Below are 16,770 nucleotides of genomic sequence, written 5' to 3'. Positions count from 1 at the left end.
TTCGCGCACTTGATACAGCAGGCCAATCGTACGGTACACTTGCGTAAAAAGAGGAAACAGCTTAACGAATCTCATTTATACTAATTCCGCTATCAAAGTTGATGTTTTCGTTGATGTCAAAACCAAAGTTCAAACTAAAATGCTTCTTGTTACACTACCTGTAATCATTTTTGCATATCTATGCGAGTTCACCTGTACCTTGAGGTTCAATTGATTTCAATTCTGCTTACAAATGTACCCCCCAACATTGAAATGCAAACCCCTAGCTTTATCGTCATCTCTACGACCACCATTATCCCGATAGCTGAAACGCTTATTTATCTCTTTAATCTTGTTGAATGAGACATGCTGTGGCTACTTTTCTGTATCAACAGCCCCTCTCTGGCAGTGATCCATCGCTGTTGGGCGCCCTCAGACCTCATCGCCGACGAACAGGTCCTCTGAGGAATCTCGTTTCCCCAGACAAATCAGTTTCAGCTAGTTGTTCTAATCCTAAGTGATCACCCTACCCCGACCGTCGTCGGCGTCGTCGTCACCCTCGTCGATGCCGGGGTGACATTCAACAAATCACTTAAGCAAACTGTCTGCAACAGTACCCCCACCCCCCAGGCTCCTCACCCAACCCGGTAGGGGATTACTGTCAGCTACCCGAAGCTGATCTCAGGCCAAGTTCAACCCTGCTGACTTGACGTTGACGCAAACAAAGACGTTAATTGATAGCGACAACAGCGTGGCGCACGATGCAGCAAATTTTGGCAAAGTCGAGTGCAAATTCGACGACAACATTCTTCGTTTGGTTAGCACCTGTCGCAGGGGGTTTTAATTGGGATCTAAAACGGTTGGTTGACTTGGGTGTGGCCGCGAGACTTGCTGTCGACGGAATAGCCACCGCAACTAGAGCGTTCAATTCGGTACGCGCGGCGGCGTTCTTTAAATCGAGATAATTGAGTCGCAAATTTAGTTCGGTTACAAGTCACGATCGGTACGCGTGGGGTACTCAATAAATGTCTGCGGGGACATCTGGGGGACAATCCGGACGTAAATCACGCGCTCGGTCGGGGCAGACAATCGAACAGAGTAACGAATCTAATAAATGGAGAATTATGACATGATCGGCGATCGTTAACGCTCAACGCTGGTCGTGGGTTCTTCTTGAGTAATTTGCTGTTGACATGAACCCCAGTGGGACGTTGGGCCAAATACGGTCCCGATCCAATTAGACAGACGGAGTGTGGATTGGACTGTCAATAAGTGATGATTTATGCAAACAATTCAAATTTGCAGTGTCTGCATTGTGTTCTTGTGACGGGATAAATTAGTGACTGTAATTGATGGTGGCTCGTTTAAATTTGTTACATTGTTTGCGGATTATTTTTACAAAGATTATCACAACAAAAATAATGGAATAATTTATTTTAATTACTTATTTAAAAATAAAAAAGATGGTATTAATTTGAGTTCAATTTCAAATATATTTTTCATCGTCATAGAAGAAAATATCCCATGACCCAATAAAACACAAAGTAAATACATGTCATCATCAGCTGACTTCAACGTGCGTCATTTGTTGGCATCCCATTTCGCCATTTAAATTTATTTATTACATCACATTCCACCTCCAAATAGATCCTGTACAGCTGGTACAGATTCCAACGCTATTTTACGATCCAAAAATTTAGCCAAAACCATTCACAAACACACAAGTTAAGTTCATCACACTTTCAATTTCGACGATCATTCCCTGGCGAGAGTGGTGGTGTTTCAGCAAATTAGTCAGTTTTTTGCATGCTCCGGAACTATAGAGCGGCTTCCAGCCGCGAGCTTGGCCCATCAATCAGGGATCTGTCAAACCGAGAAATTCCATTTGAGGGCAATTCGATCTCCCTCCCCATGCCAGTTGAATAATATTTGCATGATCCTCCTTCGCAACTGAAACAACTCGGTCAAACCATGTTATTAGATGATTTTGAAGATCTGACGAAGAGAGCGAGCAATTCCTCCTAGTTGTTAGTTAAGTTCGTACCTACTTCAGACACTTTTTTTGAGAAGCTGCCAACTGTTGCAGGGGCGCAAACCACATCTGTTTGGTCAGTATTAATTCGAATTGAGTGCTGATGATTTGCTTATTGATTCAGACCGGCCCGCGGTCATATTTATTCTGTCTAACCTCCTGCCGGAATGTATATTTTGCTGTGCAGAAAGTGAACGCTGTCCGGACTAGGGTGGATCAGATAATGGCAATCACTTTGACTTGACTGTTTGAGAGTGCAATTTCGCTAGCACTTCAGAGGTCGGATTAACATTTTTGGAATACTTTTACCTCATTAGCGGCGTTCAGAGTGACTGCCTAATCTAAATCCGCGTCACAAGGTTTTTAATGAAACTTAAAAGTCGTCATGATGATGAACTAATTGACGAGCTTGACAACCACTACACTGCCCATGTTCGCATAAATGTCCCATATGCAAAAACAGCAAGCTGAGAAAAACGCATTTGAACTTTGTCCCATACAGAAGGCTACGTGTTAAGTTTTCGCGAAAAAACTGGATTTCCTCCTGATTTATAGAACAAAGTACTGGATGTTATAGGCTTTTCTGAAAGATCACACGATTTTTAATCAAACTGCATCAATAACTCAAAAGTGATGAAAATGCATATGGGACATTTATGCGATCAGGGGCAGTACAGTTCATTCTTTGTTTCCATTTCGATAAGTTCATTTCTTTTATTTTATTTCCCCGAAATCAAGAACCTACTGAAAAAAATCTTGTTTCTTGTTTCTTGTTTCTTGTTTCTTGTTTCTTGTTTCTTGTTTCTTGTTTCTTGTTTCTTGTTTCTTGTTTCTTGTTTCTTGTTTCTTGTTTCTTGTTTCTTGTTTCTTGTTTCTTGTTTCTTGTTTCTTGTTTCTTGTTTCTTGTTTCTTGTTTCTTGTTTCTTGTTTCTTGTTTCTTGTTTCTTGTTTCTTGTTTTTTGTTTCTTGTTTCTTGTTTCTTGTTTCTTGTTTCTTGTTTCTTGTTTCTTGTTTCTTGTTTCTTGTTTCTTGTTTCTTGTTTCTTGTTTCTTGTTTCTTGTTTCTTGTTTCTTGTTTCTTGTTTCTTGTTTCTTGTTTCTTGTTTCTTGTTTCTTGTTTCTTGTTTCTTGTTTCTTGTTTCTTGTTTCTTGTTTCTTGTTTCTTGTTTCTTGTTTCTTGTTTCTTGTTTCTTGTTTCTTGTTTCTTGTTTCTTGTTTCTTGTTTCTTGTTTCTTGTTTCTTGTTTCTTGTTTCTTGTTTCTTGTTTCTTGTTTCTTGTTTCTTGTTTCTTGTTTCTTGTTTCTTGTTTCTTGTTTCTTGTTTCTTGTTTCTTGTTTCTTGTTTCTTGTTTCTTGTTTCTTGTTTCTTGTTTCTTGTTTCTTGTTTCTTGTTTCTTGTTTCTTGTTTCTTGTTTCTTGTTTCTTGTTTCTTGTTTCTTGTTTCTTGTTTCTTGTTTCTTGTTTCTTGTTTCTTGTTTCTTGTTTCTTGTTTCTTGTTTCTTGTTTCTTGTTTCTTGTTTCTTGTTTCTTGTTTCTTGTTTCTTGTTTCTTGTTTCTTGTTTCTTGTTTCTTGTTTCTTGTTTCTTGTTTCTTGTTTCTTGTTTCTTGTTTCTTGTTTCTTGTTTCTTGTTTCTTGTTTCTTGTTTCTTGTTTCTTGTTTCTTGTTTCTTGTTTCTTGTTTCTTGTTTCTTGTTTCTTGTTTCTTGTTTCTTGTTTCTTGTTTCTTGTTTCTTGTTTCTTGTTTCTTGTTTCTTGTTTCTTGTTTCTTGTTTCTTGTTTCTTGTTTCTTGTTTCTTGTTTCTTGTTTCTTGTTTCTTGTTTCTTGTTTCTTGTTTCTTGTTTCTTGTTTCTTGTTTCTTGTTTCTTGTTTCTTGTTTCTTGTTTCTTGTTTCTTGTTTCTTGTTTCTTGTTTCTTGTTTCTTGTTTCTTGTTTCTTGTTTCTTGTTTCTTGTTTCTTGTTTCTTGTTTCTTGTTTCTTGTTTCTTGTTTCTTGTTTCTTGTTTCTTGTTTCTTGTTTCTTGTTTCTTGTTTCTTGTTTCTTGTTTCTTGTTTCTTGTTTCTTGTTTCTTGTTTCTTGTTTCTTGTTTCTTGTTTCTTGTTTCTTGTTTCTTGTTCTTGGTTCTCTTGGTTCTCTTGGTTCTCTTGGTTCTCTTGGTTCTCTTGGTTCTCTTGGTTCTCTTGGTTCTCTTGGTTCTCTTGGTTCTCTTGGTTCTCTTGGTTCTCTTGGTTCTCTTGGTTCTCTTGGTTCTCTTGGTTCTCTTGGTTCTCTTGGTTCTCTTGGTTCTCTTGGTTCTCTTGGTTCTCTTGGTTCTCTTGGTTCTCTTGGTTCTCTTGGTTCTCTTGGTTCTCTTGGTTCACTTGGTTCTCTTGGTTCTCTTGGTTCTCTTGGTTCTCTTGGTTCTCCGGGTTCTCTTGGTTTTCTTGTTTTCTTGTTCGCTTGTTCTCTTGTTCTCTTGTTCTTGTTCTTGTTTTTCTTCGCAAGGACTTGGTTTGATAATTTGATTGTCTTGTATCTTCATTCAATATTTAAAAATTATTTTTTAACCAAAATCCTGTAGATATATGCTGTTTGATTTAATATTTTCAAATTAATTTACAGACCTTGAAAGTTTAAAATCATAACTTATCAGAAATCTCTAAATGTTTCCAATTATTCATATAGCCAAATATGCCCATATATGATTAAAAACCCATTAATCATCGGACCACCCTGACCGCATATGGGTATCAATCATCAGTCCCTGTGCCGCCGGCCACCACATTTCAAACGCCATGGAGCAAAAAGAGGTAGGAGGGAGGCCGCAGAAGATGGAGAGAGCAAAAAAATGGGGAAAAGAATAACATTTGATACTCTTCCCTAGCGAGGTAAGCACCGACTTAAAACAAGGTAAATAAGCTTGTAGTTTGGTTTGTTGGATGATATTTTCTGAATGAACATCCTTGATCTTGTTGCTAGCGACTTTGATTCTTCCTGATTTCAAATTTCAAGGAGAATATTTACGCACAACCTTTACTAAGGGTTCTCTGTGATGATAGAAATCCATGTCGCTTTAGCGAAAAGACATAACGGATTACACTAAACGGTGACAACCTGTACGATCGTGCGATTGTGTGCTAAACGACATGTCAACACGTGGGATTTGATGGAAAGAAGACAGAACTCGCGAGCATATTAATGATTCGGATGACTTCATCAGCATTCAGATAGAGTTTTCATACAGGGAAAAATATCATCAAAATTGTTGAATGCTCAGTATTTTGATAAAAACAGAAGATTTTTAAGACCCAGTATATTTTTATTGATCGGAAAAAATAACGTTAAACTTTGGGAAGTAATGTAAGCTTAGATTCATAAAAAAATATTTCACCATCTTCTGAAATAACTTTATCGTTATGGCAAGAAAACACCGAAAAGGTCAACCACAATCACCGAATCATCTTTCCAAAAATACATTTCACCAAAAATATCACCCCGACCCCCAACAGGAGAGTCGGAAGCTTCAATCGAAATCAATTATAGTCATAACCGATCCACCAAACAGTGATCACCATCATCGCCATCATCAGTTCCACACATTATTCAAAAAATACGCGCTGTCGCGACGACGCTGGGACGCGCTTAAACTAGTTATAACAGGTCTCATTAGCATTCACCTGACGACCAGCGCCGGTGCCGCACGGAACGCGACCCGGAGTCAGTCCGCCGTGCGTGTGTTGTCGGATATGTTATGTCGGACCCAGGCAGAAAGGTTGAGGAGAAAATTAACAGTGAGAAATGCTAAACAAACTAACCTGGCGCGAGTTCGACCTTAGTCTGGATCCGTTGTTTGCGGTGATACCATCTTTGTCCGAAGCCCACCTTCGAGATCATGCTCGCGGTGAACAAAACCAGAAACGACAGCAGAAAGAACCGTGTAGTTTGTCATCTTTGGGACTCGGTCGCGCACACACTTGTATCAACTTAATCTACATGAGATGATCTCCTCTAGATGGAAGGACTAACTCTGAAAGCATACACAGCTGATGTGATGATGATGGTGCTGTAGAATAAACATTGTTTTTTAATAGCCACAACCTGGTTAATTTATTAAATTAGGCGAGCGATCGTCGAAGGAGGGCCTGTCCTGTCTAGAATGAGATATCATGTAGGAAATTGAAAGCATGAATGCTTTTAAGGTTTTGAAGAGGTGTATGGGTTATGGAATTTATTCATTTGTCAATAAAAATTAAATTGAACTTTGGTTCTTATAATAATTTTAATTTGTCGTGGTCGGTCTTTCTTGCCGTACGTCGATTTTGGGCCAAATTGAGTAGAGGACGCCGTTTTGTGCAGTTCTAAATGCCTCACCGTTTGACCTTCACAGATACCCAAAATTAGATTTCAATCCTGAGATATTTAACAAAACCAGGAAAAACTCCGTGCATTGGTGTCACTCTTCAGTCTTCATATGAAATAAGTTTTGATCCGATCGAGCTGAATTTGCTGCAAATGCGACAACTGGCCTAGAGAATTTAGTTAAAGGATGTATTTGTCACACGTACATGCCCAACTGCTGTTATCCTTTTTAATTATAACTCGGAACTCCGGTCACCAAATTCAGTCAAACTCCAAACATTACCTGGATGAGAAAACCCAAAGCTCTAAATAGAGTTGATTGTGCCCATCAACGTGGAGCCAATTCAAATTGCAACCATCGTGTCGACGCCCCTGAAGTCGGCCATCCAACGCATCGGAAGCGTTTCCCTGGCGCTTACTTGCACCATTGCTGCAAGCTGGCGATTTAAACTGTGTGGAATACTCGTTTTGCACGGATGTTTTATTGCACCTGAGCAGTTCTCTAGGATTTCGGTCATTCGTTTTTTTTTGTATTTTTTAATCCAACTGAAACTTTTTTGGTGCCTTCGGTATGCCCAAAGAAGCCATTTTGCATCATTAGTTTGTCCATATAATTTTCCATACAAATTTGGCAGCTGTCCATACAAAAATGATGCATGAAAATTCAAAAATCTGTATCTTTTGAAGGAATTTTTTGATCGATTTGGTGTCTTCGGCAAAGTTGTAGGTATGGATACGGAATACACTGGAAAAAAATAATACACGGTAAAAAAAATTTGGTGATTTTTTTATTTAACTTTTTATCACTAAAACTTGATATACAAAAAAACACTATTTTTAATTTTTTTTATTTTTTTAAATGTTTTAGAGGACATAAAATGCCAACTTTTCAGAAATTTCCAGGTTGTGCAAAAAATCATTGACCGAGTTATGAATTTTTTAATTAATACTGATTTTTTCAAAAAATCGAAATTTTGGTCGTAAATTTTTTTAACTTCATTTTTCGATGTAAAATCAAATTTGCAATCAAAAAGTACTTTAGTGAAATTTTGATAAAGTGCACCGTTTTCAAGTTATAGCCATATTTAAATGACATTTTGAATATAGTCGCAGTTTTTCATTTTTTAAAATTAGTGCACATGTTTGCCCAGCTTTGAAAAAAAAAAATTTGAAAAGCTGAGAAAATTCTCTATATTTTGCTTCTTCGGACTTTGTTGATACGACCCATAGTTGCTGAGAAATTGCCATGCAAAGGTTTAAAAACAGGAAAATTGATGTTTTCTAAGTCTCACCCAAACAACCCACCATTTTCTAATGTCGATATCTCAGCAGTCGGCCATAGTGAAATTTTTTTCAAAACTGGGCAAACATGTGCACTAATTTTAAAAAATTTAAATATGGCTATAACTTGAAAACGGTGCACTTTATCAAAATTTCACTAAAGTACTTTTTGATTGCAAATTTGATTTTACATCGAAAAATGAAGTTGAAAAATTTTTACGACCAATATTTCGATTTTTTGAAAAAATCAGTATTGTTTAAAAAAATCATAACTCGGTCAATGATTTTTTGCACAACCTGGAAATTTCTGAAAAGTTGGCATTTTATGTCCTCTAAAACATATAAAAAAATAAAAAAAATTAAAAATAGTGTTTTTTTGTAAATCAAGTTTTAGTGATAAAAAGTTAAATAAAAAAATCACCAAATTTTTTTTACCGTGTATTATTTTTTTCCAGTGTAGTCCATATCCATACCTACAACTTTGCCGAAGACACCAAATCGATCAAAAAATTCCTTCAAAAGATACAGATTTTTGAATTTTCATACATCATTTTTGTATGGACAGCTGCCAAATTTGTATGGAAAATTATATGGACAAACTAATGATGCAAAATGGCTTCTTTGGGCATACCGAAGGCACCAAAAAAGTTTCAGTCGGATTAAAAAATACAAAAATTATAATTGAAGAAAAAAGACCGATTTCGTAGAGAATTGCTCACCTTCAAGGTGAATAATGGATGTAACACTAATAGGAAAGTAATTTGTAATTTCATAATCATTAAAAACGTGTAGACATTTCAACCTCTCCTCAATAATTCACGCTTTAATAATATGTTCAGTTCAATTATGTTAAGTTATGCGTCGATACCACACAACTCGACAATTTTGAAGTTCATGTCAGTAAACGCAACTCAGTTTCGTCAAGATATCATGCAATCGACAGAATTGAATTTTAGAGAGTTTTCTGCCAACAAATAAAATTATAAATTTCGGATGTACATAAATGTCGCGGAATCTAATCTATTCTAATCTTACACAAACGCCGAAACATCGATGGAAGCATGCTTGTCTTGTGATTAAATTACGCCCCAAACACTTTTCTTGTCATTAGGGGGAGAGGGGGTAATATGCACCCCCTAAGGGAAAACTGTGATTTCTCAACTATTACAGCATTACACTCAAACCCCGATGGTTTGACACCAACTGTTGTCAAACGATCGGGGTCACGTTTTAGTTTGACACCCCTTTTACACGGAGTTCACACACACTACCAAACGTTTGTTTTGATAGTGTGCGTGAGTGCTGTGTAAAAAGTGACAGTTCGTCACTTTTTAGTTTGACTTTGACCAACCAACGGGGTACAAACTAAAAAAGTGTCAAACGAAAAAGTGACCAACCACCGGGGGTTGAGTGTACTGTGGAAGAATTTTGTTCGATGTTCTAAAACAACTATTATTCTTCGTCATCCATGTGAAAAAAGTCTTCAAAAACCAAAAAATCAAATTTCTAAAATTGTTCCGACAACACTGCCACCAAGTCGACATAGGTCGCGAAGACACGGTAGGGTCACGGTACACGCAGCGCTACACAACACAACACAAATATAAACATAAACAAATTATAGTAAATTAGAAACAAGAGAGGAGGAAGTAAACACGACTAAAGGTAGTCACAAAGGAAAACAGAAAACGCGTTGAAAGATCGAGTTCGGTTCACTTTTACCAAAAAGAGTGTCTTTGGTGATTTAAATTGTCGTGCGCATAGTTCAGGCGTTTAGTTACGGTTTGGTTGGACGATCACAGGCTGCGGGTAAGACGAAAACAAACAACAAACGAACACAACGGATTAAAAAGTAATAATTTAGTAGTACGGACGTCAGTACGGATTGGCCAGCCAGAACAGGACGGGACAGAACGGTCAGGACAGTGCAGACAGGACGGAACGAACAGATTTAACGGCGGTAGATTACAGGTAACACGAAATTGAACCCCCCAGTGAAAAGTGACGATTAACACTTATCAAACACAGATTGCGACAGGCAAAACAGATTGCAATCTCTCAGCAAGGAGGTGCAGTTTTCTGCTGTTGGGGTAAAGCGTAAGTTGTTGCACACGTTAAAACTTAAATCTATTTGTAAATAAATAATAAAATTACGGATAGGTTGACAAGGAGTACGAAACCATTTGGGTACAAAAGGTACAACACGGTACAAAAACAAACCAATCAATGTAAGCAAACGTACACCCAAACACAAGACAACAAACTAAAATTGAATTTCAAATACATTACAGTTTGATCTGCATTAGCTGATACAAAATCTGGTTTTATTTGCCACCGTCCGAACAAAAATCATTTTTGATTCATTTCAAACAACCATGCGGGGCAATATGCACCACAACATTGGGGCAAAATGCACTACAACAACGGGGCAAAATGCATCACAACAATGGGGCAACATGCACAGGGTTAAAGCAGTTTTCAATAGTCACCACTAGATGACACCGCTGTTTTTACAAAGGAGCTTCACAACGGTGCATTTTGCCCCGACTTCGCTTTTTGAAGAAAATTTAATTAAAAATGTATTTTTTGATGTTTTTGTACTCATCTATCTACAGAATAATAAAGATGATGGCAAAAACTATATACTTCAACACTTACAATATCAATAAATGATTTTTATATTGTCCAAAAATCATAAAGAAAGTTCATTGAATATTAGATGAAAACACAATATTTTAATGTTTTGCAAATAACTTAAGCTGTTTTTATACTACGATGCTCAAATTTTTCCAGCATGGTTTAGCAATCCCAAGCAATGCTTGAAAAGGGATCTATCACTGAATGGGACTGCTCGATATTCGATAGAACTTTCTATCAGCGATCATTTCCCAAAACGATATTTGATCGCTGACACAAAACGCCTATCATGACCGTCGTTGCTTGGCGACGGTCAGTGAACGTAAACACGAAGACGAAACGAACGAAAAATGCCTCAAGCTCAAGCAGCCGCCCGAACGAGACAACGTGCTCTTTCTCTTTCTCTCGTTTTTGTCTCTCTCTTCCTAGTGTATGCTGCGTGGTGACAGATGTCATATGATTGCTATCATTGGAGAGATGATCGGAATCTCGGTAGAATGTCAAACGAACGCTCTCCAAGCGATTTTTCTCCTGGAGGGAAGTCAATGATTGTGTGAGTGACTTTGCGTAGCACTCATTCCTTTGTGTGTGAAACGAACGAAAGTAGAATGTAAAAATCAGGTTGTCGTGGTGAAGACGATTGGAGTGTTCTGTCAGCTATCACCAAAAAAGTCGAAATTTCGCAAGCCCTGATCCCAAGTAACATTTTTTTTCCAAGAGTTCTACAAGAGCTCTTCAAGATAGCTACAGCATAGCAGTTTGGACCGCGGTAGGATAAAATTCTCTTCAAAACTTCTTCAGGAGTTTGGAAGAGTACTTGAAGAGAGTTTTATCCTACCGCGGTCCAACCTGCTATGCTGTAGCTATCTTGAAGAGCTCTTGTAGAACTCCTGGAAAAAAATGTTACTTGGGAATGTTAAGCTTCCAATTTCTATGATTTTTTTCCCGGAAGATTCTTCCAAATACCGAGAAAAGCAGGGGGTGCATATTGGGGCAAAACACGGGTGCATATTACCCCTCTCCCCCTATTAATAATTGTAGTACATCCGAGAACACCCGAAAAAGTATTACAAAAATTATAGCGGCCAGCCCTACTATGTTGTGTTTATCGCAGAGAGGATTCTGAGAACGAATCACATTTCACAGAGTGTACAGGGGAGAAAGGATTCGTAGACATACCGTACCAAACGCTCCGGTTTATTTTTGCATTATTGTTTACTCATATGAATTTGTACCAAGCACCGCTTTTATTCGATGAAACTAATGAGCATCATAAAGTAGGAGTAAATTCGGTTCATAATCTGCAACGTGAAGAATAAGCGAAACTGAGCTTGTACACAACTGTCTCAAATTCAATCTCACCGCAACGAATGTTTCCAAGTTGAGCGGAGCGTACCCTCCGATGGTCATTTCCGTAAAGTTTTGACTCTTGTGCAGCATCAACGCAAAACATTGACGTTCTGGTTCCGCTAGCAGATACCAGTTGGTGCTGTAGATCGCCTCAATGATTTCCTCATTCTGAAAGGCACTGTATTTTCAAACAAACTTGTTAACAACGAAAGGTGCCGTTTACCTTCACGGTCAGGACGGTCCCGAGCAGACAAAATTCCAGTAGTTGGAAAAAGCTAGCCACCAGCAGGGCATAACCGGGAATGAAGCTATTCATGTAAACCAGAAAAATCGAAACGGTCATAGTGGTTATAGCACCAATGGCAAGACCAAAGCAGATTACAATGTACCGTTCATCTAAGTCGGACTCGTATCTGAAAAAGCATTTTTTTTCTGTTATGAACGAGTTAAAATTACCAATCGGACGGTCCTTACTCGATAATGTCCTGATGTTGCGAGCATATCTTCCGCACTTGGCATCTAATCACTTCTTCGTCACGATCCTCTGCGCTTAGCATGGCGTTCAACTTGTTCAGCACGTTCGTGAACACCTCCACGTAGGCGGATAAATTGGCCACGAACAGCAGTATGGCCGTGTCTGACGCGGACAGTCCCGTGCAGGCGATGACAATCATCACCATTTGCATGGCCGTGGTCACAGCGTACCCGGTGTACGTATCCGCATTAACCCAAGGTACTCTCATGGTGACCATCAGAACTAGCTCGTTGTTAGCCCAGTACATGTACAGGGGGTAGATCGAATATCCCAGCCCGCCGAAAATAAACACTATCGCAAGCAGCTTGGACAGGACGTGAATTCTCTCCATTAGTCTTAGGAGCTTTGCGTTAAGTATCTCGTGATCGCGATACCGGTAGTGGAGCCGTCGCAATCGACCGTATTGTATTTTGTAGAATTCTCGATGAATGTATCCGAAATAGAGCTTCGGTGTTCCCTATTTCGAGGGTACGATGTCTTTGATTAGATTGAGTATTATCGTATACCAACCAAATTTTTACCTGGATAAGAATCCCTAAAAGCACAACCACCTCACACATTTTGTAATAATTTGGATAGTAATATGCGAGACTATAAGTACAGTTGATTGCACCCATCAGAACAGTGCCAACACAAATTGCTGTTCGGTAGTTGAACCGATAGTCTTCCACCAGCATGTCGACCCCGCTAAAGTCGGCCATCCAGCGGATGAAGAGCAGGTTGTAGTCGTACATTTCGTAGGACTTGGTGAACGAACGCATCGGAAGCGTGTCCTTAGCTTTTACTTTTTGCACCATGGCTGGCTGTCGGTCAAAACTGTGCAGGACTGTAGCATTGAAGAGGTATTTATTTGTTTGTTGTGTATGAATTATGCAAACCCCATTATTAATGGTTAATCAAGAAACAATAAAAAGCATTAAAATTTTACACACGTATCTTATTAATAATTAGCTTTCTCAACGTTCATTTGCCATTCGTCGTGGTGGTGCTTACGTGCAGCTTTTTACCACCTAACATGTTCAAGGTTTGTGAAGTACTCGTTGTTTTTGAATTTGTGATTCAGGTCCTCTTCCTAGAGCCTGGTGTTTCATCGATCCTTTTACCAAACTCAGTACGGGCGCTTACGCCGTTTGCACCACAAGTATCGCAATCACGAGAAGATCAACGAGAGACTGTTACTGCTGATGGAGAGGATTCATGTTCTTTCAAAATTTCTAGCGCTGGTCTTTCACATAAGTGTACTGGGTTGTACAATTTTCCCCATGTACACGTACATTGCCCACGGCGACTGTTCCTGATTAAAATGGATTTTTTTTCGTTCGTTTTAAAAAATTGCCAAATCCGAACCGATTTGGATGAAAATTTACCAGGGCTATTTTTGACCCAAAAAGAAGATTCCAATCATGTGGTGTTCAATGAAAACCGTAAAAATGATGTAAAGTGCGACAAAGAGCATAGGGATTTCAGGTCAGAACGCGTTTGACACAAGGATAAGCTCGAATACCATAAAAAATTTTAATTATAACTCGGGACTCTGGCAACCAAATTCAACCAAACTTCGGGACAATGCACAAAATGATCAAACAAACAAATCGTGTTTGTTATTGTTTACATAACGTGCTCTCGTGTTTGTTTATTCAAGGTCAAACATTATAACGCGTTTTTCTCGGAACTTCTAAAAGCAACGTAGGGGAAATATACCCTTGCTAATCAAACGCCTATCTTCGTCATATGAAGAGTTTGATGCTCGAATAAAGCTCCAAAATTACTATTTAGGCTATAAACTTACCAGCAACAGCACCGCCTCAAGTAAGCACGCAAATTTATGCCATTTACTGGCCAAAAAGATCAAATTTAATGCACTTTTGATCATAATTTCTATTTTGCGAGACCATTTCTCATCATTTCGGTGGCACACACATCCACACGCAAGATGAGAGGTTAACTGCTTAACGAAACCCGCCATCAATATCTTTTCACTTGCGCTAACGATTTCAAAGCGCTTATGACATAAAATTGCTTCCAACTACCGGCAACATGTTCTTTTGAACATTACTTAGTCACTCTCTTGAAAAATAATCCCGAAACATGAAAATAATCAGCAAGCGCCATCAAAAAAACAAACGCGCCAAGTCTTTTGACGTTGGAGTTTTGACGACGCATTCCAATCGAAGGCTGAAGAAAACGGAGCCTGAAGCGAAGGCAAATAAAGAACAAAGGGTGGCCACCAACACCACCAGCAGCGTCTGTTGGAGTTAGCCAGTGATGCCAGGAAATATTCTCTATAAAAGACTACTTCGAGCCAAACATTTCATTAGGGCACAAAACCAAAAACCGCGATTCGAGAAAATCGCTGGTAAAAAGTAGACAACTTGTTTCAATTCCTATTTTAAAAGAAAGCTTGACTGGTGGTATTTTTACTGATGATACGATAAAACACATAATTATTCTCAATTCTGCTTTAGTGCTTCTTAATTTATGTTGATTTTCGCAATAAAACTCATAATTTTAAAAAATATCGTTATTGGGCCCTTTTAACTTTCCAACTGTTGTTCATAATGGGTCCTTTCTAAATGCAATTTCGAAGAGAACTGAAAGGGCACTAAAGCGCTGTCACCTGATTGTTGTCTGTAATGATGTTTATGGGTCTTTTTGTTTAGTTAGAAATAATGTTGAATTCAGCGGAAATTTTGATAATTGGTGAAGTTTTGTGATCTAATGGTGTAGATACGGTATGTGAAACATAACAAATCTTCAAAAGTGTACTGAACAGCAGCCGCGGGGCCGTATTAAATATTGTATTTCGACGAAGTTTTTTTCTGCAGAAATTCTTGGTGAAACGTAAACCAAACTTTGTCTTGAAGTGAATTAGTGTTAAGAATGAATGAAAAGTTCACTTTATAACATAGAGAGTTCCTTAACCATGAAAAAATAACGAAAAAGAAAAGGGCACAATTGAACTTTTTTCTGGTTTGGAGTGAACATTGTTATGTGCCCTTTGTGTTTTTGATTTTTTCAATAGGAAATTGTTTGCTAACAATCTGATTCTTGGAGGGCATGTAGGAAGTGTACTAATTAATGGAATAGTGGAATAGTCCCAAATGTTTACGTTTTGGTTTTGTGCCCTAATGAAATGTTTGGCTCGACTTTTCGTGAGTTTTTGCTTAAAATTTTATCAATTTTGGCAACACTAAGCAGACCCAAAAGAGCGCTGGAAGAAAAAAAGAAATAAGCTGAAAATAGGAAAATGGACGTGACCCAATGCACTCGACTGATTAAAATGCATTTGGGAAATATTTTTTTTTAAATGCTTGTAAAAAGAATAGCATAACTTTTAATAAAAGTGAAAATAAACAGAAATGTTCACAAAAAGTTGCTCTACTCGTTGGTGTACTTGGTTTTAGTATATTTCAAGGAACACTCCAGATTATCTAGCATCATTCAAACACGACCGCTTATTAGGCTTAAAATGGGTATATTTCCCCTACGAAAAGTTAGCACGAAATATCAAAGTGGTTTTAGTTTTTAGTTTTTAATTTTTAGGTTTTAGTTTTTAGTTTTTAGTTTTTAGTTTTTAGTTTTTAGTTTTTAGTTTTTAGTTTTTAGTTTTTAGTTTTTAGTTTTTAGTTTTTAGTTTTTAGTTTTTAGTTTTTAGTTTTTAGTTTTTAGTTTTTAGTTTTTAGTTTTTAGTTTTTAGTTTTTTGTTTTTAGTTTTTAGTTTTTAGTTTTTAGTTTTTAGTTTTTAGTTTTTAGTTTTTAGTTTTTAGTTTTTAGTTTTTAGTTTTTAGTTTTTAGTTTTTAGTTTTTAGTTTTTAGTTTTTAGTTTTTAGTTTTTTAGTTTTTAGTTTTTAGTTTTTAGTTTTTAGTTTTTAGTTTTTAGTTTTTAGTTTTTAGTTTTTAGTTTTTAGTTTTTAGTTTTTAGTTTTTAGTTTTTAGTTTTTAGTTTTTAGTTTTTAGTTTTTAGTTTTTAGTTTTAGTTTTTAGTTTTTAGTTTTTAGTTTTTAGTTTTTAGTTTTTAGTTTTTAGTTTTTAGTTTTTAGTTTTTAGTTTTTAGTTTTTAGTTTTTAGTTTTTAGTTTTTAGTTTTTAGTTTTTAGTTTTTAGTTTTTAGTTTTTAGTTTTTAGTTTTTAGTTTTTAGTTTTTAGTTTTTAGTTTTTAGTTTTTAGTTTTTAGTTTTTAGTTTTTAGTTTTTAGTTTTTAGTTTTTAGTTTTTAGTTTTTAGTTTTTAGTTTTTAGTTTTTAGTTTTTAGTTTTTAGTTTTTAGTTTTTAGTTTTTTAGTTTTTAGTTTTTAGTTTTTAGTTTTTAGTTTTTAGTTTTTAGTTTTTAGTTTTTAGTTTTTAGTTTTTAGTTTTTAGTTTTTAGTTTTTAGTTTTTAGTTTTTAGTTTTTAGTTTTTAGTTTTTAGTTTTTAGTTTTTAGTTTTTAGTTTTTAGTTTTTAGTTTTTAGTTTTTAGTTTTTAGTTTTTAGTTTTTAGTTTTTAGTTTTTAGTTTTTAGTTTTTAGTTTTTAGTTTTTAGTTTTTAGTTTTTAGTTTTTAGTTTTTAGTTTTTAGTTTTTAGTTTTTAGTTTTTAGTTTTTAGTTTTTAGTTTTTAGTTTTTAGTTTTTAGTTTTTAGTTTTTAG

At 36.6% G+C, this 16,770-nt stretch overlaps 1 protein-coding gene and 1 long non-coding RNA gene across 2 annotated transcripts; one reads left to right on the top strand and one right to left on the bottom strand.

Annotated features, from left to right (window-relative positions):
• Positions 1-9,145: 9,145 nt before the first annotated feature.
• Positions 9,146-9,924, top strand: LOC120423070 (uncharacterized). Its single transcript, XR_005606200.2, has 3 exons — positions 9,146-9,435; positions 9,494-9,597; positions 9,655-9,924. It is a non-coding gene; the product is annotated as an uncharacterized LOC120423070 (long non-coding RNA).
• Positions 9,925-11,510: 1,586 nt separating this feature from the next.
• Positions 11,511-12,909, bottom strand: LOC120423072 (odorant receptor 30a-like). The gene is made up of 5 exons (XM_039586742.1): positions 12,670-12,909; positions 12,088-12,605; positions 11,837-12,026; positions 11,626-11,781; positions 11,511-11,564 (listed from the first exon to the last, which is right to left on the bottom strand). Exons 1-5 carry the CDS (start codon positions 12,907-12,909, stop codon positions 11,511-11,513), a joined length of 1,158 nt encoding a protein of 385 aa, XP_039442676.1.
• Between the last annotated feature and the right edge of the window lie 3,861 nt (positions 12,910-16,770).

Source organism: Culex pipiens, chromosome 2, assembly GCF_016801865.2.
Source record: "Culex pipiens pallens isolate TS chromosome 2, TS_CPP_V2, whole genome shotgun sequence".
In the NCBI taxonomy this organism is placed as follows: domain Eukaryota; kingdom Metazoa; phylum Arthropoda; class Insecta; order Diptera; family Culicidae; genus Culex; species Culex pipiens.
This window is presented reverse-complemented; position numbering and strand designations above follow the sequence as displayed.